Source organism: Coffea eugenioides, chromosome 1 (assembly GCF_003713205.1).
Source record: "Coffea eugenioides isolate CCC68of chromosome 1, Ceug_1.0, whole genome shotgun sequence".
In the NCBI taxonomy this organism is placed as follows: Eukaryota; Viridiplantae; Streptophyta; class Magnoliopsida; order Gentianales; family Rubiaceae; genus Coffea; species Coffea eugenioides.
Genome location: NC_040035.1, coordinates 40818621 through 40839065, shown reverse-complemented (window position 1 = coordinate 40839065; position 20445 = coordinate 40818621). Strand labels below are relative to the sequence as shown.

General features: G+C 34.3%; 3 protein-coding genes across 4 annotated transcripts; all 3 read left to right on the top strand.

The window, feature by feature from the left end:
- Positions 1 to 1249: 1249 nt before the first annotated feature.
- Positions 1250 to 7973, top strand: LOC113777043. 2 transcript variants are annotated; one of them, XM_027322093.1, is made up of 7 exons: positions 1250 to 1572; positions 1962 to 2059; positions 2207 to 2272; positions 3961 to 4203; positions 4517 to 4678; positions 6383 to 6472; positions 7483 to 7973. In XM_027322093.1, the coding sequence occupies exons 1-7, from the start codon at positions 1292 to 1294 to the stop codon at positions 7677 to 7679; spliced, it is 1137 nt and encodes a 378-aa protein (XP_027177894.1). In that variant the 5' UTR covers positions 1250 to 1291; the 3' UTR covers positions 7680 to 7973. The 2 variants fall into 2 exon arrangements, with proteins under 2 accessions (XP_027177894.1, XP_027177891.1); XM_027322090.1 differs by having other exon boundaries at positions 1920 to 2059.
- Positions 7974 to 11064: 3091 nt separating this feature from the next.
- Positions 11065 to 11430, top strand: LOC113772762. Its single transcript, XM_027317256.1, has one exon. It carries the CDS (start codon positions 11065 to 11067, stop codon positions 11428 to 11430), a length of 366 nt encoding a protein of 121 aa, XP_027173057.1.
- A 6713-nt stretch (positions 11431 to 18143) lies between these two features.
- LOC113751596 (E3 ubiquitin-protein ligase PUB24-like) lies at positions 18144 to 19471 on the top strand. The gene has a single exon (XM_027295656.1). The coding sequence runs from the start codon at positions 18144 to 18146 to the stop codon at positions 19362 to 19364; it is 1221 nt and encodes a 406-aa protein (XP_027151457.1). The 3' UTR covers positions 19365 to 19471.
- Positions 19472 to 20445: the final 974 nt, after the last annotated feature.

The window sequence follows — 20445 nt, the reverse complement described above, 5'->3', positions numbered from 1 at the left end:
CAATCACATTTATAAATCAGCCAAAATAGTCTATCAAATAAAAACTTTGCTCGTTTAGTCCCAGAGCTCATTTTTGCTCAAAGTTTCAGCCAAAAAACATAAGCCTACTTTGTGTATTCATAATTGCTAAGGCAAAATGAAACACTCAATTTTTATTTTTGATTGTAGATGTAACCAACTTCCTATTAAGAATATGGCTGAAAGAGATGGTAGAAAAGGAGCTCCAATATTAAGATTTTCATTGGTGCATAAACTGATTATGTACAACTACTGATAAACAACAGAATATGTGATATTTATTGGGTCAGGAGCAACCCCCCGCTTAAAAGCTTCCACACTTGGTTGACCAAAATGAGGATTCTAAAATATTGTATGAGCAATAGGTCTTATGTATAAAAAATTTTGGTGGATGAAAATTGAGGGAAAGGGGAGGTTTTTTTTTTTTTGGTTAAAGGAAACAAATTTTGTTCATATTTTTTACCTTGAAATTATGGGCACATGAGATAAGCGTTCATTTTTTTTTGGTCGGAAAATTGAGCAAAAATAAGTTTTAAGACCAAACACGCAAGATTTTTATATTTATGGACTATTCTGGCTGATTTTAAGTGTGAGGGACTAAAAAGGTTTTTTTTCTTTGAAAATGTGATAAACTAATTTGATAATTTTTCCTAAAAGAGTTGGAATTTTACATGGGTAACAAGAGGTATAAGCGAACCATGTCAAGTCAAATTTTGGTTTAATTGATCTACGTTTATTCATTTTCATAAAGTTTGAATTCGACAAGCTTTCAATGTAATTCACCTCGAGTTTAAACCTAATAAATTTTTTAATGTAGTTAAAATTGAAAATTTCTCTTAATAAATAATAAAAATACAGGAACATACATGTCACTGTTAATAAAAAATATTAAAAATCATGTAAACTCAAACTTTGCTTGACTCGATTGGCTCGTCAAATCGATTCGAACTCGACCGTAGTTCATCATTATTGATTGGGATTGAGTCAAACTTTGATAGAGTTATTTTACCTTCCTGCGTAACACCATTATGTTAAAATTAATTAGGTTGTGTAGTCACTGAATTTTACTCCTAACATTTAAAGTAAATCCACTCAATGCCCAATAAATATTTTTCACATTCAAACAAATTATCCGGAAAAGTCTTAAAAGACGATTTGATAAAAACAACAAACAAATATATTACAAATATATTAAACATTCAAACATTGTATAGCTGTTGTTGTTTCGTTTGCGTTTCTGAGCTGGAAGTCTGGTGAAAAAGAGGGGGGTAAAATGGAAAGTGATTGCAGCAATGGGAACTGGACGGAGGAAGTAGAGGACCTGGTCCATGGCGGACAGATAGACAAGGCCATCTCTGTTCTTGAAACTGTAATGTCAAAGCTAGAGAAGAAACCCCAAAAGGGCTCTTCTTCTTCTTCTGAATTGGCCGCTGCTCTTTTGGACTTGTCTAAACTTTACTCATCTAAAGGTCTATCTCTCAAAGCTGATCAAACTCGCTCTCTTGCTTTCCAAATCAATTTACAATGTCAATCTACTGGACTGCCTACAAAAGGGTAAGATTCTTTTCTGCTTTACCTTGTTTTCCTCATTGGTGTTTGATAGACTATTTGATAAAAAATCGTAGCTTTCGGATTTTTGTGATATCTGTTTGGGAAAGAGGCAGGAAGGGTTTTTGTTGTTTGTTCAAGTTGAGTCAGACCCACGTCCTGATTGGTGTTTTGTTGAGAATTATTGTCATTAAATTGAGGTACTAACATGCAAAATGATAAGGAATGTCGTGCCGCTGCCCCCTGGGATGTAGTTATTTGATTGAGTTCCTGCAAATTTGGACCTTTTACAATGGAAGTTTGGTCTTTTTCCTTTTTTTTTTAACTCTAATTTGAATGAAATTTTGGTTAAGGTCAATTGGAGAAGGTGTTCTGATGTCAGATTTCATTTTCAGAGGTTTAAATGTAGTCAAGGAGTCATCTTGTGATGGAATAACAGAAAGCCATAATACACGAGATGAGGCTTCGACTTGTGGTCAAATTTCTGTAGATGGTTTGTATTCCCTTCTTTTTGCTTTTTTAGTTTTCTTGGTTCTATAATTTTCCAATTAGTTATAGGAGAAGTTTCTTTCTCTTCTTGCTTGCATTGATATTAGTTTGTGTAAATCAAAATCTAATTGGACTGCTTTCTGTTTTCAAGAATATCAGCAGGAATCTTCAAGCTTGCTGAAGGATGTGTCAGCACAAGAAGGCGGTTCTGATGATGGTATGTGCACATATATCCCCTTGTTGCTTTTTTACTGTAGAAATGAGTTTTTGAAGGGACCAACAGTTTTGGCCCTCTATGTTATGCATTAAAGCTATTAGAATTGCCATTTCCCTATTTGGTACATTTCTTTGTTTACATTAATGTGGCTGGTGGAGTTGGTAAGAGCTCAATTGTCGAAAATGGCATAGTTTTTGAAACTAAGTGATCATAAAGAGTCAAGTCTGAAATATTGGGGACTGGATGGGAGTATCCTATATAACAAGGGGCACAAGCATACATGTCAAAATTGCAAATTTCCTCTTTTTGGATTTGGCATGTTGCACTTAGATATTTGGGGTGAAGCTTGATATACAATTGCCCTTATTAAGTAGTGGTATTTCACTGGTATATCTGGAAATGTTTACCATGTAAATTGCAAATTAGTCCTTCCTCGCGATTCACTGTCTTGTATAAGAATTCCTGTAGTAGTTGACTGGAAATACAAGCACTCAACTTGCCCTTCATGGGAGGTTTTAAGCTCAGAGTTGTATTAGCTAAAACAATTTTTTTGAGCTTATATGGAGGTGAATTTGTCTTGATAGTAAAAAAAAGCAAGTTGCAACAGATAATAACATGGAGACTTGTTTATGTGGTTTGCGTCTTCCAAAAGGTGATGGGCGTGCCATTTGGAAGGACAGTAGAAAAGCAAATAGATTTTCTCTTCATTTGATGATATGTGTTACAAAGCATAGTCTTCTTTCTGGTAATAGTGGCATATTCTGTTTGGATATTATATGTCACATTATACAGAAATAAAAATTTTCTCTAACCATCCACAGCAGAAAATAAGCTAATGTGGGGTAGCATTACCATGCAGTAATTTTCTTTTCTTTGTCTTAATAAAGACAAGCAAGACAATTGTTATCTGAGAACTCCCACAGGAACTTTCTTTCATACCCTGGAATTTGATATGTGCCATGATTTTGAAAAACCATGTTGTCACATTGGTTGTCAGATGCAAGTAATTCTACTTGTTAGTTTGACAAAGTTTCATGTTACTTTTCTTTTGCTCATCTAACTTGACAATGTGGTTCTTATCTTGATTGTTTATTCCTCTTTCTAATCCTGTAGCTGTGAATTCTCTGTTGGCATAGGTGTGCTTTTGAAACCACCCACTTGGTAGAAATTGCAAGAAGAGGGGAAAAGAAAGAGCAAGAAGAAAGTCACATGAAAATTTTCATACAAAGTTGCTACCTGGATGCTTGTGATTCTCATTGTTGTTTGTCATTAAAATCACTTAAGAAAATGTTAAATTCATCTCATTTAAGCTTCTAATGGTTGCTAAAATAGGCAACAAGTTATCGACAATGACTATGATATAAAATGAGGTTGAAAAGGATGTGCTATAGAATTTTTATTGGGTTCTATTGCATCTTTGTGTTGTTAGTCAACCAACATTTTGAGCAATTGGATTATGTAATTTAATTTTCATCTGCACCTTTGTGTTTAAACTGATTGAAACAATTTGTGAGATATAGCTTAGGCTTTACAGTTTTGATCAATTCTCCTGATGTACTAGATAAAAGTTAGGGCCATTTTTTTTCTTAAGGTTTGTTTGTTTTGCCGTATTCTATTTTTTGGCTTCAAGGGCATATTGTTTACGCTTTCAGTTTGCATATATGATAAAGTGTTGCCGTTGTGTACAGATTGGGAAGCTGCTGCAGATCGTGCTCCGGATGAATTACTTTCACCTGAAAGCTTGCCGGAAGTGTCAAAGCTTTCATTGGAAGATGCCCAAGTTCAAGGTCTGAAGAGACGTGGACGGGGAACATTTTCATATGGGAGACATGGCATGTATAGTGATGAGCAATCAAATTATCCAGTGATTGACGATGCAGAAGAAAAAGCTGATTCCCGGTCATCAACAGCGGAAAATGCAACAAAAGATTGTAAATTCATGTTTGCTCCTTTTGTCAATATTGCCTACATCTGCGTGTATAGCAATTCATATTTACTTCTTTTATAATTAGAGAATTGAAGATTAGAGCCAATTTTTGAAATACTAGCTAATAATACTTCGCACTTTGATCTTAACTATGAGTTATTTTTGGGTTAACATGATATTTAGAACTCTTCCTGTCAGGTTATGTACTATGTGGCTGGGAATTTCTGGTTCTGAAACTTCCCTTCTGAAGATTTTGGTTGATGACTACAACCAAGTTCTCATAGTGGCTTATCATTTGTGCTGTTAATGTTTTTCAGGGAATTATGGTACAAGGCATGTTCTTGTGCTGGCTGACTTCCCTCCAAGCACAACCACGAGTGACCTGGAGAAGTTGTTGGAGAGATTCAGGGATCAAGGAGTTGCGATTCGTTGGGTTAATGATACAGTTGCACTTGCAGTATTCAGATCACCATCAACTGGTAAATGAAGAACTTTTTCTTTTCTTTTTCTTCCCCTCTTTCTGCATTAAAAACTATTATTAACATCTTTTTGCAGTTGACACATGTCGAACTGAAACACCTACATGTGTGTCTCATTTGATGTTGTTGTGCTTCTAGATTTTTTGGTAGTTTCATAATTGATGGTTTTTTAGTATACCAATGCTTAAGCACTTGGAATTCGATTTATCACATGCTGATGACTTTGTTTTTTCCCCTTTTTCCTCCTTGTGGGGTTTTAATGATGACCAATTGTGTGCTTTGCTCCTAGGGTTTGACTGCATATGGATGGGCTGCTAGGCTATAAATACTAGGGATAAATTAGAGGCTGACTGGGTTGATTCTACAAGTCTGATTTCAGAGAAAATCCAGCAACAACCAACTTTATCTTAGGCGCAGTAATTCCATTGGTTAATATTTGAAGAAGTCTTTTTCATTTTAAGGAGGCAAGCCGAAATCATCCAAGACTTTACTGGTGCTAATGAATTGAATGTCCTGAAAAACCAGTGGAAATCTTGTGAAAAGATATCATCTGCAAATAGGTTTTTGCTATTAACAGGTACTTGGTCGCTCTCTAGTTAAGGAAAAATGCAGAAGGTTACTAGTAGGTTTGGAGTCCAGGCATCTGCATTGATGTCTGATTTCTGCTTGGCCAACTTAGACATGCATTTAAGAATTTGGGCCTCGAAATAAGAAGCCATAATAAATTGTCACATTCTGGTTTTCATTTGTTTATCAGTGGAATTCTCCATCTCCCCCTCCCCAACCCCCCGACTCCCAAAAAAAAAAAAACAAAAAAGGAGAAAAAAATTGACTCCCCCATATTATACCTAAGGTTTTGAGGTGCATTTGGGCAAAAACATAGATAAGATTTTCCTTGATTATATGGCTTATATCAGAAAAGTCTTGTGTGCACTACTTGGTACTGAGGAATTTCTCAGTTGTTCTTCATTTTCAATTCTTTAGCAGCTGAAGCCCCATTCGGAGCTCATGTCATTATTTTTACTCAAAACTGCTGGATTCTAATCTATTAATGCTACATTCGTGAATCTGATTACAGCATATTAGGATGTGCAGTATTGTTATCGTAAAATCTTTATATATACAAAAGCCTAAAACAATACTAAGAGCTGGCGGTATCCTGCTGTAGAATTTTTAATCTTTGAGTGGATGTTTATTTTGAGTAAGATACATGTAATTGTGTTGGATTTCTAATCTTAAGAAAGCCAGAATTGGGTAAACTTTTTTGACATTTGTCCACCTTGTATAGGAAAGTAAAACTTGAATTTATACGACCTTAATGTTCCAAAAAGAAGAGCCAATAGCTAGGCATGTGCCTCTTCTCTCTCTCTCTCTCACACACACACAGACACCCTCTCACTACCCATGATATTACTAAATTTTCAAATATTTTCTTTATAGTTTGTTTCCTCAGACAATACGCTAATCCTCTGGTCGCTTTCCTATACAGCAGAGGTTTTATAATTTTTGTGCATCTGTAAATGCAGATATTGTTTATTCAGTCTCTATTCTGGTTTTTGGGATATTTTTACAGTTGAATCTAGTCCCGTTCAAATTCTTCTCTACAAATTTCTCAATACACAGATTTAAGTTTGTTTCCTCATCTGCTGAACTTAGATTATTGTTGATATTCGTGCTTTCTAATTTGAACTTTTGTGCAAACAGCTCTTGAGGCAAGCATGTGCATGCAGTGTCCATTTACAGTGCGTGTACTTGATGAGACTGATGAACTCTTGAGGTCCATTCCATTGAGAGGTAATTGTTGGCTATCCCTTAGAGGCAAGCGAAGAATCTATTTGATTGTTAATGTTTGGCAACACAAAAGTAAATTGATCAGGTTTCTTTATGCTTGAAGCTTGATTATATGTATCACATGTATGCTTTGTGGTTGAAGTCTGCAAAGTTTTTCTGCCTATTAACATCAAGTGACTGTTTATAGTAGAAATAGCGATCTGGATCATTGATCACTAGATGTTGAATCCTTTGCAATTTGTTGCACTAAATTACCTTGGCTTAAGAAATCCAGAGTTTCAGATTTGATCAATGTTTAATGAAAGATATAGTGAAACTTGTGGAGCAATGAAATATGAGGATTGAGGAGTGGTAACTCATCTTCAATTGTCCTTTTCACTATGATATCTCTTCTTTTCAACCTTCTTCTATCCTTTCTTCTGGCATATTTTCTTCTTTGATAATTTGTAAAATTTGATAGGCATTGCATGTCATCTCGTTCTACTGTCAGCATCCATTCATTGGCTTAAAAACCAGCTACTTTCTCTGGACCCAAATATTACTTTGGGAAGCACAGTACAACTGCTGATATTATTCAAAATCAAGTCTGATTTGAAGCTTTCGCATGTATGGAGCAAAGAAACTTTCCTAGTATATATGAGATCCTTGGTTCGCTGGTAGCCAGCTTGAATTTCAAAATTGCATGGGTTGCCAAAGCACGACGGGTGCAAATTTGACTTTCTTTTGCTGTTCACTAAGAAACTTAACATTGTTGGACAGTAGTTACTATTGAAGAGGCTTGTCTACAAGCCTATCTCAGAGAGAGAGAGGGATTTGTTTCTGGAGGATAATTTGCATTTGCATTTCTTGAAAAACTTTCTTCCGCCGACTGCGGCTTCTGAGTAAAGCTTATGTGCTGACTTAGCTGAACTTCGACTTTCTGGCGTTGCGATCGATTACATTAGCAAAGCATAAATACAATTACTTTTATTCTTAGTCGTGTTGATGCTAATGGAAACCTTCATGTAATCCAGATCTGGAACCTCCTCGTCTGAGGCCCAAGACATCAGCAAGAACTGCTCAAAGACTTATTGCTCAAAGTATGGGAATAAAGTTGTCCTCCACAACATTTGGATCCAAGGAACTAAGGGAACAAGAAGAAGCCAGGAGGAACCGTATAGTTTACAGGAAAAACATGAAGGATGATGCTTGGGGGGATGATGATAACTAACTTGTTAATCATAGCCTTTGAAGTGATAGTAATCTTCCTTACTCTAGCAACATTTTGCTGCACCTTATCATCATTTTTATAGAACATCATGGGTATTCATTGGTGGCTGCAGATTTGTTTCGTAGATTATTTGTGTTTTCTTTGTCCTTCTCCCATGGAAGAACCAATTTCATCACAGACCATTCCTTCTGCTTTTGCCTTCTTCCAGTTTGTGGGGGAAAATCGATTTGCTCTTTGCTTTTTTAGCGTACAAATTCAATGATACAAGCTTTTAATTGGAATTGGAATGAACAATGATTAGCAAAGTGATTACAACTATGACATTCTACTGTAAGCTAATAAGATAGAAAGATTATAGCTCTTACTTTTTGCTTATTTTTAACTCTACACATTTTGTCTGATGAATCTGACGCCTTTAATTTGTTCTAAAGATATCTCAAAAGATATTCTCGCGTTATTTAACAATTCTAAATTTTACAATATACTTTCGCGTTGTTTAGCAATACACTAAATTGAAATTACATCGATGTCAAAGTTAAGAGTTTCGTTTTGCTATTCGCACGAAGTTTGACATTCCACCCTCCCCTGGCCGCCCTACTATTGTCCTCATCTGAACATACGCTGCATCAGAAACTGCAAAAAAAGTATACAATTCCCCAGGTGATCTTCACTCGTGACTTTGACCACCCGCTCTGAAAATAGAGTAGGTCGGTATTACACGTGCAACTAGATGTACGTTGTAGAGCAATTTGATGACAAAATTTTGAATACTCCATTAACATGCTTCAAAATTCTAGTTTCGTGACGGTTTAAATCTTGTCTCTCATCAATTATCATTAATATATAATTTTTGTTAAAATCCAGCGGTTACTTAGAGATACATCCATTTGATATGATGATAGTTCAGTTTTCATCGGTCCATTCGTGCTACCTAGTACTGAATGAGACTAGGATGACAAACTCAAAGCTAGACACTTATTAGGTATGGTTTTTATCAAATTTTGGAGGTGATTTTCATATTTTTTTTAGAAAATGGGTAGTTTTTTATTTTATTTTATTGTTGAATTACTTATCCATATACATCCAATAATAATGTGTTTGGTTGCCATTGCATGCATGGACTAGGAAGACTTCCAATCCCCTTTTACCAACGAATGGCTCCTATTTTGGCGGCTTTGTTGTGCATTAAGTGGAGGACCCTGACCTATGCATGTATTGTAGGACAGGGATGACCTGTATAGGACAAAGAAAAACAACAGCTAGAAGCATAGAGGACAAGTTTCAGTCCCAATCTTGAATCATAGTCTGAGCATGCACCTTGGACCAGCTAACTAGGAGAATTTTGTGGTTGAGATTTTGAAACTTTCTCTGTGCCCAATAATTCATGTCACTGCGGGAAAGATGCTTGCATCAATTGAATTTTCAGACTTCTCATTTTGGTGGATCATGTTCCTCACCAGTCACCAGCAAAGGGGGGATTGATTCAAATGCAGAGTTTGTTCAGAATTTGCCATGTGAATTTCATTCAAATCTTTAATTTGGCGGATTCTATATGTTAACTTGATCTATTTATTTGGTTGTATTCATGGTTTGTGGACTAAAAGAAGGAAAGATTGCAAATGTTACGCATTCTATATAGTGATGGTCAAAGATTGAGAAGTTTTGTTGTGATCAATGGAATATCATTGCTTTGTTTTTTTTTTTGAGTTTAATATTGATGGACAGCTTAAATAGTAATTACACAACTAATTGATTATGTTATCTTTAAACTATTAAACAATTTTCCATGTGGCTGAAAATTGATCCAATTTAAAATAGTTTGTTGAGTGAGCCTTGCAAGAGTTGAGGAAGTAATAAGAAATCATTGGTCATCCACTATATAATCACATTTTAGACACGAACAAAATTTTATTTTGTAAGGTTTGAAGATTGAAGAATCTTTTTCTTTTTTAATTTATTATTCTTTTGTCACAATGTTCCATGAGCAATTTACTCATATTTTAGACATGGCCCAAGCATTCACTGACAGGATTATAATACAACAATGATTTTAGGAATCATTTTGGATTATAACGTATTGCAGCCAATTTAACATTAGACCAAATTTTTTTTTTTCTTTAAGTACAAGAGAGTAGACAATTAATAAGAAGATCTTTTTTAGTACAAAATGATCATCAGAAATAAAAAAAAAAAAAAATCTTTTAGCGGAAGAGATGAGTAGTGAGAAGTGATCCAAGAATCTTTTAAATGGGCGTTGAAGGGGCATTGATTAAATACAAAAGATCATCAGAAAACTAATAAGGATCTCAATTCATATAATAGTCAGAACAACTTAGTTAGTTGATTATGATTATACTTAATGGGTTTATGGAGGCACCAATTAATACCCTCTATTCCACGTCCAATGCACACACAGTCTAATGTTCTTGGTCAATTTTGTTGCTCTATGGATTAAAGGAAAAATAAAATGTAGCTGCATATGCTACTTTTATCAAGAACAAAACAAAACTAATCAGTCTAATCATGTGGCTACGCGCGACACTAATAGTTTTCTCTCTCTCTCTCTTTCTGTTTTTCTTGTATGAATAAAATTTGAGTGGTTCGGTTCTGGTCATTATCAAAAGTAAGGACTCGTATCGATGTGAAAACATGACTTTTTACGAGAAAATGATCCATCTTTTACCAATTGAGCCAAGTTATGTTGGCAATAGTCTTTTCTCTTTCACTAATTTACTATAGCACCTTCCGAGTTTGGCAGAACATAGGCAGGCTATCAGATATATCAACTCAATACATGGAAAGTTTAGATTTTTAAATGTCAAAGAAATTTTAATGGGTTGGTGTATTTTGCGTAAATATAGTGATGATGAAAAAAAAAAAAAAAGAATCCAGAAATCCATACATCGGGAGGTGAATTTTTTGAGGGCAGCATATAAGGAAGAGTTGCTAAGTCATTAGGCTAAATTTAGGGAGACAAGAAGCTCAGAGAGCTAGAATGCAGAAGAAAAAGAGACAACTGGAAGAGGAGAGTAAGATTGGAAACCGACAATAAAATATGTAAATATCAGTGGAGAAATTTGAGGAGTAAAAGCGGGAGAAATTATAGGAAAACAGGGAAATAAATATGTATGCATGTATTTTACCAAGAAAAAAAAAAGAATCATATACAAGGAAAGAAATGAAAAAAAGGCTGTTATAATAATGTTATCAATTTTCATATCCTATGCCATAATTGATCATAACCATATGCCGGCATTCTATAAATTCTAGACCCAAAAAATTGGAACCACAAATCATCACCACTTCTATTATCGTCATGATTAAACCTCCACAAGAAAAAAATCTCAACTTCAGCATTAGATTTTAGTTTTTCAAAAGCACTAGAATGGCTACATTCTCTTCGTCAAAAGTACATGGACTCCCACTATTGTTACTGATTCTGGTATCATCTATCATGCTTTCTCCAGTAAAATGTGAATATCCACCTACTTTTCCACCTCCAATTGGGATATATCAAGTGAAGCAATGCTTGAAAGCACTTCCCGGAATCAGTGGTGCTTGCACTTCTGACATTCTCAAGTATCTCGTGGGACCTCGGGATGGCATTATCAATCTCAAATGTTGTAAAGCTGTGATCAAGATTGTGAGTTCATGCAGGCTCAGAAATCTCCCAATTGACCCAATATTTCCTCCAATGGTCCTAGGAGTTTGTGCAAGAAATTATTATGGTTATTTAGAGCCATGGAATTGAGGCCATGAGAAAAAGTAACAATGGGTGATGATGAGACTATTTCATGCATTTAAAAAAAAAAAAACCCGTTTGGAAAATTAGGTTGTTTCTTGATCATGCATGGCAAATATTAGGTTAGATTTTATTTACCTTGATCTAGTCATAAAGAAGTTGTAGCATATGTGGGAAGGTTGGTTTAGTCAAAAATGTAACATATGTGGTACAACTTCTTGATGTGAGTAGATGAAAGCTAGATTGCTAAGCTTGTTTTTGTAAGTGTGCTTGTCAATTTTAATAAAGTTCTTTGGCTTATTTAGTTTGGCATGAAATCCATTATGTAAGTAGTTCAAATCATGAACTCTACTTTGTTTTTATCAAATTGAAAGGTATGGTTTCAAATTTTCTCGAAGGTCAATTACCACCTAACAGAATATTTCCCTATACCACCGCATGGTTTTCTTGAAAAAGGGAATCACTTTTTGTTGCTAAGTCCTGATAATGCAATTATTCAATGCATGACTTGGATAGGCTTCCGTTTATGGGTCTTAATGCCAACAAAATTTAACTCTACCATGTGTATTGCACTTGCATCAAACTAATAGATAAGACCAACAAATATACTTCTAAAATAAGTGTAAGTTAAAGATAAAAAAAAGTTACACATGATATATGTCGAGGAGGTTTGATTTAGTAGTTAAAATTGAAATGCTATAAACTAGAGGTTCTGGATTTTAATTTTCCTGTCATTTTTCATCTCCTAAATCTCAAACCTCCCCTGCTAGTTGGGAAAAAAAAGAAAGTTATATGTGATACATGAGTTAATTCAATAATTCTTGATCAAATTACTTGATGAATTGAGTTTTTTTTTTTTAAGATGTCAACTTAATGTATGATATATTAACATATTTCCTTCTATTTGTAAGCAACAACATCAGCGTTAAGCCTATTAATATCACTAAATATTCTCAAACATTCAATGAAAATTGCATTCTTGCTGTACCAATCAGTTCGTTTTTCATATGGACCGGAACTGTTTAATAACTTGTCGACATAAGTTGGTAACGCCGAACCACTTCTTCAAAAAAAAAATCTTGTGTTCGAGTTACATTATCGATCTGATTATTGCATTGACGAACGATTTATAAAAACCCTGTATGCAAATTATGGCAAACTTATCTAAACTTTTTCCCTACTAAAAGTTTAGATCATTATCGATGTGGTGACAGAACAGACCACATCGCATTGGCAATGCCAGACTACTATCGATGTGGTGACCCGAGACAAACTTACCTGAACCTTTTCCTACGTTTAACAAAAAAATTCAATTTACTCAATGATTTTGAACTTTTACAGTCGTTTAGATCATATACGTACCTTAGGCAAGCTTTCTGAACTTATTATGCCTTTTGACACTATTATTTTGGTGAAATGTATATACTATTTACTTAAATTTTTCGTAACAATGACTCAGCAGGGATGAGCAACACATTTTCTACAGATTTAAAATTAACTCTACTAGATTTACAAAAACATTTTGTATCATTACGATTGAAAGCGTTTATTTATGTTATATTACCTATAATCACTATATTTCATTTAGCGATAGCTTGATTGTTGCTTCCCAAATTATTGCCTTCTTTGTTAATATCTAGTCCAATGGAAGTGATGAATTGGGACGCGACTCTTACGGGTTATTTAACGGGTGCCCAATAAGCACTCGTTAAGATGTGTTTCAAGCGTTAATTTTTTTAAAAATTAAAATTAATCAGAATAAATGTATAAATACATAGAAGGATAATAATTGTAATCTTTTAGTTTTAAATGAATAATAACTATGTAAAAATTAAAATTCAATTTTTACATAGAATTACTCTTAGGAAAAGTGTACACATAGTCCATTCATCTCATGAGATAAGAACAAATAGGATGCATGATTATCGACAATCAAGCTGCGAAACCCCCACACGGTATCGCTTTCCAATTTCATCTTTCCGTGGTCGCAAATAATGATTCTCTGTTTTTGTTCAGATTCTATGTCTATTTTACATCCAGATTTGCACGTGAAAAATGTTGGATTTTGAGGATTCATATCCTATTCTTATGATTGCTCGGCCATCTCTGTCTTATCCACTTTCCATATGTTCAACAGTGTGTGAAACATGGAAACGCCCGCAATCTCATTTCGTAAGAATTCGATCGAATACGGAATCAGCAAGCCGAAATCTTGATTTCGTTTTTCACCAATGCAATTCATTTGTACTCGTGTCCCATCTTTGTGCGTTTCAATTGGAATAGACGACCCATTTCTCTCATACCAAAAAAAATTCACATAAAGTGAGATCAATTTGAGCCATGTATTCTGAACTTGCAGAAATGGTAAGGTATCGGATATGACAGTGTAATTTTTCTCTGTTCTTCAGTTCTGTAATATCTATTTTTTAGATATCACAGTATATGTTTGATAGTAATATAACTTCTGTCATTAGTGTAAATTTTAATGAATGAAATTAAGATGTTTTATCAAGAAAAATATTTCAAAAAAGACTCAATTTTCTTGTAAATTGTGGTGGGTTGTAGCCACATCCTAAACTTGCTTCAAGTTTGCAGCTTCAATTGTCTTGTTCTTGGCTTATATTTAAAAATAAATCAATAAAATTAGTAAATACCAAACACTCACTTGGCAAAATCGCAATTATCCAATTAGTTTGAACAATTATGTGATCAAAATTCAATCTTCAACTTTCTCCATAGATTTAAGAAACAAACACCACTTGGGGGCATTTCCGAACCATCTCCTTCCTTCTAGAGCGGTGGTCAAACACTATAAAATGCATATGATTTTGTCCCATTTTTCTTGTCTATTTTCAAATTTAGCTCAATATTAAAGAATTAACTCCAAACAATTTCTTAGAATATTAGTTCAAGATTTTGCGAGATATTCCGTGTTTTCGGCTTATTCAGTCAATTTGCCGGTCATGACCAACTAAAAGCAAAATCTTTCGGCTTGTTTCGTACTATGGAAAAGTTTCAAGATTTAATATCCTTCAAAAAAAGAAGAAGATGAGGAAAGTTAATTTAATATCCACTTCAAAATTTCAAAGTAAATCGTATGAATTCATGTTTGCTTGTATGGAAGGGTAAGCATCTTATGCCAGGCAGAAGAAATCTCTTTATAAGTCATATTCAAACCTGAAGAATATAGTATTCATCGTGTTTTGCGAGATTCCTCTTGGCACCCTTTAATTTAATGCACGAAATTATTTTTTTCTTATTAGCATTTGTATAAGATTTTTGGAGGACCCCATGCACACTTGTTAAACGATTTTGAATGTACATCTAAATGGGATTTGGTTAATTTGTGAACATGGTTGTGTACATCAGTGATCATAGTTTATCAATATGAACCAGCAATTTTTCTGTTACAATTGATTAAAGGTCTATAATTAGGATGATGAGTGAATTGATTCACACTAAAATTTAGGTTTGCAAGTAAGGTAAAAAATCGAACTAAATTAGTATGTAAATAATGTTATCTTAATCCAAAATGAATTCCCAAATCAATCATTTTCGCCATACATGCATGTATTTTTATGACGTTTCATGGGATATTGGTTGACATAAGATAAAATTTGTAACTGAAGCAAGGGATCAAGTTTTGATCTGTTCAAGTATGGAATAGATTGGAGATCGAAAATGTGATACTTCTATTTGTTATTTTCTCATATCTGATTCATCTGTAGAAATTTCGAATCTGGTATATCTGTTGATTCTTCAAATTTATAGTATCCGTGACATGTCTTATGATACATTTTTTGTCATTAGTGCAGATCTCATGAATAAATTATGATTTTATTATACAATAAAAACTAAGTTTGACGCATACGATGACTTTGTAAAAGTACAAGAATTATGTAGAAGGTTTTATAAGGTTGGAGGGCTTTGAGTGTGATTTACTCGAAAAGAAAAAACGAAAAATTAAGAAAGAAATCAAGAAATGAAAACCATCAGTAGGTATAAATACAGCAGAGAGATGAAAGAAGCAGCAAAGGTAATAGAAGAAAAACATTAGAATAGGAATGGGCGTAGCTGCAGAAGCATAAATTGCACGCGGTAGAACTTTTCAACTACTTTATGGCCTACAAACACTTGCCAGTTTATCAACAGCCAAAAGAAGGGGCAGGTGGTCAAAATTAAACGAAGAATTTGTGTATTTGGTTTGGTAAAATGAATTTATGAGAATGGAAATGTCAACCAAATTTTGCATTTGAACTAGGAAAGGTGAATGATGCATTGGCTAGATGCAATGTTACAGAGTAAAAGCAAATCAAATTTATCATGGTCTGAAATTTGGTACATTGGGATAGAATCTATAGGTTCATATGGGAGTCTCACTTTTTTTAATCATGTAACTGGATATCTTTCAGTCAAATACTAAAAGTTATATTAACAGAAAATACTCAAAGGTTGGTGTAGATTGGAGGGGTAAAATGTAGGACTTATTCAGAAATGGAAATTTTTTTATAGAGTATCAAGTAAATTAAATTTAGTATAGATAATATTAGAGGTGTAAACTACAATCCAATTATGTTGACCTGCCAAAATCTCCCCATTAAGAAGAGGATTTGGATACAAGATGAACTTTGAATGGGTCTAAATTGGTAATCTAATAAAAACTCATTTAATTGATGGGTAGTGGTTGATTCGCCTCACCAATTTATACCTATTTAAAAATAATTATACATTCAAACTCAATTTTTGGTGGGCAATAAGTTGGATAAATTTGAATTTTCTACCAATCTAATAACAATAAAATATCATTATTTCTTGTCAAATAACATGCAAAAAAAAAGTAGAATTTCAAATAAGTCATAAATGGATAATTAGGTATACTATACCCATTTATTAAATGTGTATGAATACGTTGACCCATTTATTAAATAAATATAAATGAGTTGTCTCAATTATGCCTATTATCCAATTATGATCTATCCAAACTCGTCGGAATAACTCATTATGACACCTCCAGATAATACATACTATGATAGTGCAAAATTAGCTTATTATCTATGAAAAGTATTCATATTACGTCATACACGTACTGACGTTAGTCACTAAGATGTAAAACCATCTATTAACGCATAAATAAAGATAAGTTCAGTACATATATTAAGCTAATTATGAGAGTTACTATAATCTCTTTTCTAAACAAAGCAAACAAAGAAAGAAAGAACAAGAAAAAAGTTAATGCCAAGAAACGTCTGTATTTTGGTATATTCACCAGATTTCAGTGAAATTCCGCTGAAAATTTGTCAAATTAATAGCCATTCCTCGTTTTATTGCCTATATAAATATATTCATCACCTCGACATGGTAACACATCCATATTCATAAACATGCCAAATTTACAATTAGATAAGATGAAAAGGATAAAATAAAGGGTAAACTATTTTAGGCGTCCTTAAACTATTTCAATCGTTAACCTTTGGCTTTTTATCTATTTTAAGTCTCAAATTAGCTTCTCAACAATCAAAAAAAAGAATCAAGTTTTGGTCCTTTTAATCAATTTTCATGCTTACATCCATCAAATTTTGCCCTTAGATTCGTTAGCTTTAACGGTGAAAATTAACGGAGGGATCAAACTTTGACTTTTTTTTATTGTTCAGGAGTCAATTTAATTAAAAGCTGAAATAGATGAAGAACCAACAATTAATTGAGAGTCGAAATAATTTAGAGGATACCTAGATAGTTTATCATAGAATCCAAAATGATAATAATAATAAACCTTGGAAGACACTTGGTGGTGCCATAAAGATTAAACCATAAAAATGTTTTGACATAAGATCCATTATTGCAAGCTTGGCGGCAGGTAGATGTATACATTCTCCGGTATTTGAACACCTCCAAAAGTTCCAACCTCCAACAAAAAGAATACTCACGTTGCTTAATCTTGACAGGCAATTTTTTTTTATTTTTTATTTTTTTTCGACACAGGGGTGTCCGGGTCAATCTTTACGAGGCCCGACTAATTTCCTGCGAGTCGGGCCCGGCGCCCCAACCAGGCCCGAACACGTTAAGTGCGCGGAGGAATCCAGTGGAGCGGAGACTCGAACTTGTGACCTCAAGATTCACTGGTGAGAGGAGCTGCCGCTGGACCATTCACGCGGGACAATCTTGACGGGCAATTGGCCCCCTCCAAAATGGTCAGGCAATTAATTGAGTCCGGCCTTGATTTATTCTTCTTGAATCCAGGAGAGGCCCCCCCACCAGGCTGTGTCTGAAGAAGTGGCCATACTTGGAAAGTCAATCCAATCTAATAAAAAAAAAATAAAAAGTTTATCGTGTGTTGACCAGTCCAACTCATCATGGAAGAATCAGAAAGTCTGACCGGTAAAACGAGCCCAAACAACCAAAAAAAAAAATACACTACTTTCTGAAAATTCATTAATCAAAAACAGTGACCCCTCTAGAATTTTCAAACTGGTCTCGGTCCTTTTTGATTCAAACCCAGCTTTATTAAATTAGCCGCTTTCTTTTACCATTTTCATTGTTAGATATACCTCAAAATCTCCATTGTTTTTCTCCCAATCATCTCTCCATCTTCTTTCTCTCTTGTGCAGTTGTGCCAAAATCCCACAATACATCAGTAACTCAGCTTTTGTTCTATACTAAAAACTTAGCAATTAGTACTACTTTTTTTCTTTTGTTCTTTCAATCAACATCTTTTGATTTTATACATGGAAGACATAGATATTCCTCAGTATTTTCTCTGTCCCATTTCTCTTCAGATCATGAAAGATCCAGTGACAACAATAACTGGGATCACATACGATAGAGAAAGCATTGAACATTGGCTGCAGACAGCTGAAGATGCAGCCTGTCCTGTTACAAAGCAGCCTCTTCCAAGGGACTCTGACTTGACACCAAATCACATGCTCCGCCGGCTGATCCAGGCTTGGTGCACTACCAACGCTAAGTATGGAATTGATCAAATTCCTACCCCGAAATCGCCTCTGAAGAAATCTTATATTTTCAAGCTCATTCGGGACCTGAAAATCGCTCAGTTTAGTCAAAATGCTTTGAAGAAACTGGACGAACTTGCCAATGAGGATATTGAGTGGAATAGAAAATGCATGGTGGAAGCCGGCGTGACGAAAGTGATGGTTTTGTTGATCATTAGATGCTTCAAAGAAGGTAAGACTAAAGGCCTTGAGGAAGCTTTGAGCATACTGTATCGTATATGGAGTCCTACAGCGGAAAATAAGCAATTGGTTGCAGAAAATAATGATCTTTTCGAATCTCTAACATGGGTTTTAAGGATTGATATTGACAATCATGTCGTGGTAAAAACTCATGCTGTTAAGATCCTGAAGATGACCACAGAAGTTGCGAGTTCAAGCCTAATCGGGAAGCTAAAGCTCGATTTCTTCATGGTTATGACTAGTATTTTACGTGGTAAACTTTCTCCACAAGCAATTAAGGCTGCATTGCATGTCTTGATTCAATCATGTCCTTGGGGGACAAACAGGATGAAGATCATAGAAGCCGGGGCTGTTTTTGATGTGATCGAGCTCGAATTAAGCAACCCTGAGAAGAAAACTACTGAGCTTATATTCCGTCTTTTGGCTCAGTTGTGTTCATGTGCTGATGGAAGAGCTGAGCTTCTGAAGCACAGTGCTGGAATTGCAATGCTGTCCAAAAGAACCCTCAGGATTTCTGCTGCGACCGATGATCGATCGATGCATATATTTGCTCAGATCACGAAATTTTCAGCCACAAATGAAGTTCTGATTGAGATGCTGAGAGTTGGAGCTGTGTCAAAGCTCTGCATGATTCTTCAAGCGCATTGTGAAGCACATTTGAAGAGGATAGCACAAGGGATCCTCAGGTTGCATTCCAATGTTTGGAATAATTCTCCTTGTATACAAGTTTATCTCTTAACAAGAAATGCTAGGTAGCTAAAAAAAAAAGAGTAATTTATATGATATCATATGTATAAGCAATTGTGCAGATACAAGAATGGCTGGCTAAAAAAGTAGGTCAGATCCAAATAGTCAGTACGTACAGTAATTTTATTTGAAGATCTTGTGATCAAATTTCTTACCTTTCTGATAGAATCTTTTTCCATCTTCTTTAATTTGTGTAATATTTTGTATCAGTTAACCCCCTTTTTTTTTTAACTCTTCTCATTCTTTGACATCAATTCATGAGTTTTTTTTTTTTCAATTTTGAAAGTTAGAGGTAAAGAGAGATTAAAAGTGTCTCCATGTAGCCTAATAATATAAAGAGGGGGAAAATATAGTGGAAAATAGAAATTTTGAGTCTAGTATTACATGAGGACTAGAAGTAAAATGGCCGAGCATCCTTTTTTTTTTTTTTTTCGGTCAAATAAGGATAAGGTACTAGGTGGAATATGCTCAAGAGTATCTAATTACTCATGCATTTGGAGATATTCTACCGTATGGTCTATCTGTATCTAATTAAGTGACATGTAAATTAAAGTCCTCTTAAAGTGATTATAATTTTTTATCAGATGTAAATACACAATGAAGCTTGAATGCAATGATCAATATCAGTGCTAGCTTCTAATTACAACAGTTTAACACATTGCTTAAAGTAAAGAAAATATGGGTAAATTAATGCAACAATTTTTTTGTAGTCAGAGTTCCATTAATCCACTATATTAGAATCAATACAATCTGATTATAATCCATCGACACTGTTAATAATTTATAGATGGTGAGATAAACAATAGCATGGATTTAGAATATGCTCACATTTAATTGTGGCATATATACTACAATTAATTAATATAGTTTTTACTAACTTGAACATTATGTCGACAGAGTTAAAACCCGAATTAGAGAATGTATGGAGAGGAAAAAAAAATATAGCCATTGGAATTGAATGACCACATTTCTACAATAGGATGGTAGATTATTTAGGATAATTTTTTGAACAAAATACTGTAACACTTTTTTGATATGATGTAATAGGATGGTGGACTATTTAGGATTATTTAGGATAGTTTTTACTCAC

What these genes read in the sequence shown, in the direction of transcription:
- LOC113777043 (XM_027322090.1), top strand. Translation starts at nt 1,292, where the DNA reads ATGGAAAGTGATTGCAGCAATGGGAACTGGACGGAGGAAGTAGAGGAC. An exon ending in GGAAAATGCAACAAAAGATT is followed by an intron (nt 4,204 to 4,516) that starts GTAAATTCATGT and finishes AATGTTTTTCAG; the next exon opens with GGAATTATGGTACAAGGCAT. An exon ending in ATTCAGATCACCATCAACTG is followed by an intron (nt 4,679 to 6,382) that starts GTAAATGAAGAA and finishes TTGTGCAAACAG; the next exon opens with CTCTTGAGGCAAGCATGTGC.
- LOC113772762 (XM_027317256.1), top strand. Translation starts at nt 11,065, where the DNA reads ATGGCTACATTCTCTTCGTCAAAAGTACATGGACTCCCACTATTGTTA.
- LOC113751596 (XM_027295656.1), top strand. Translation starts at nt 18,144, where the DNA reads ATGGAAGACATAGATATTCCTCAGTATTTTCTCTGTCCCATTTCTCTT.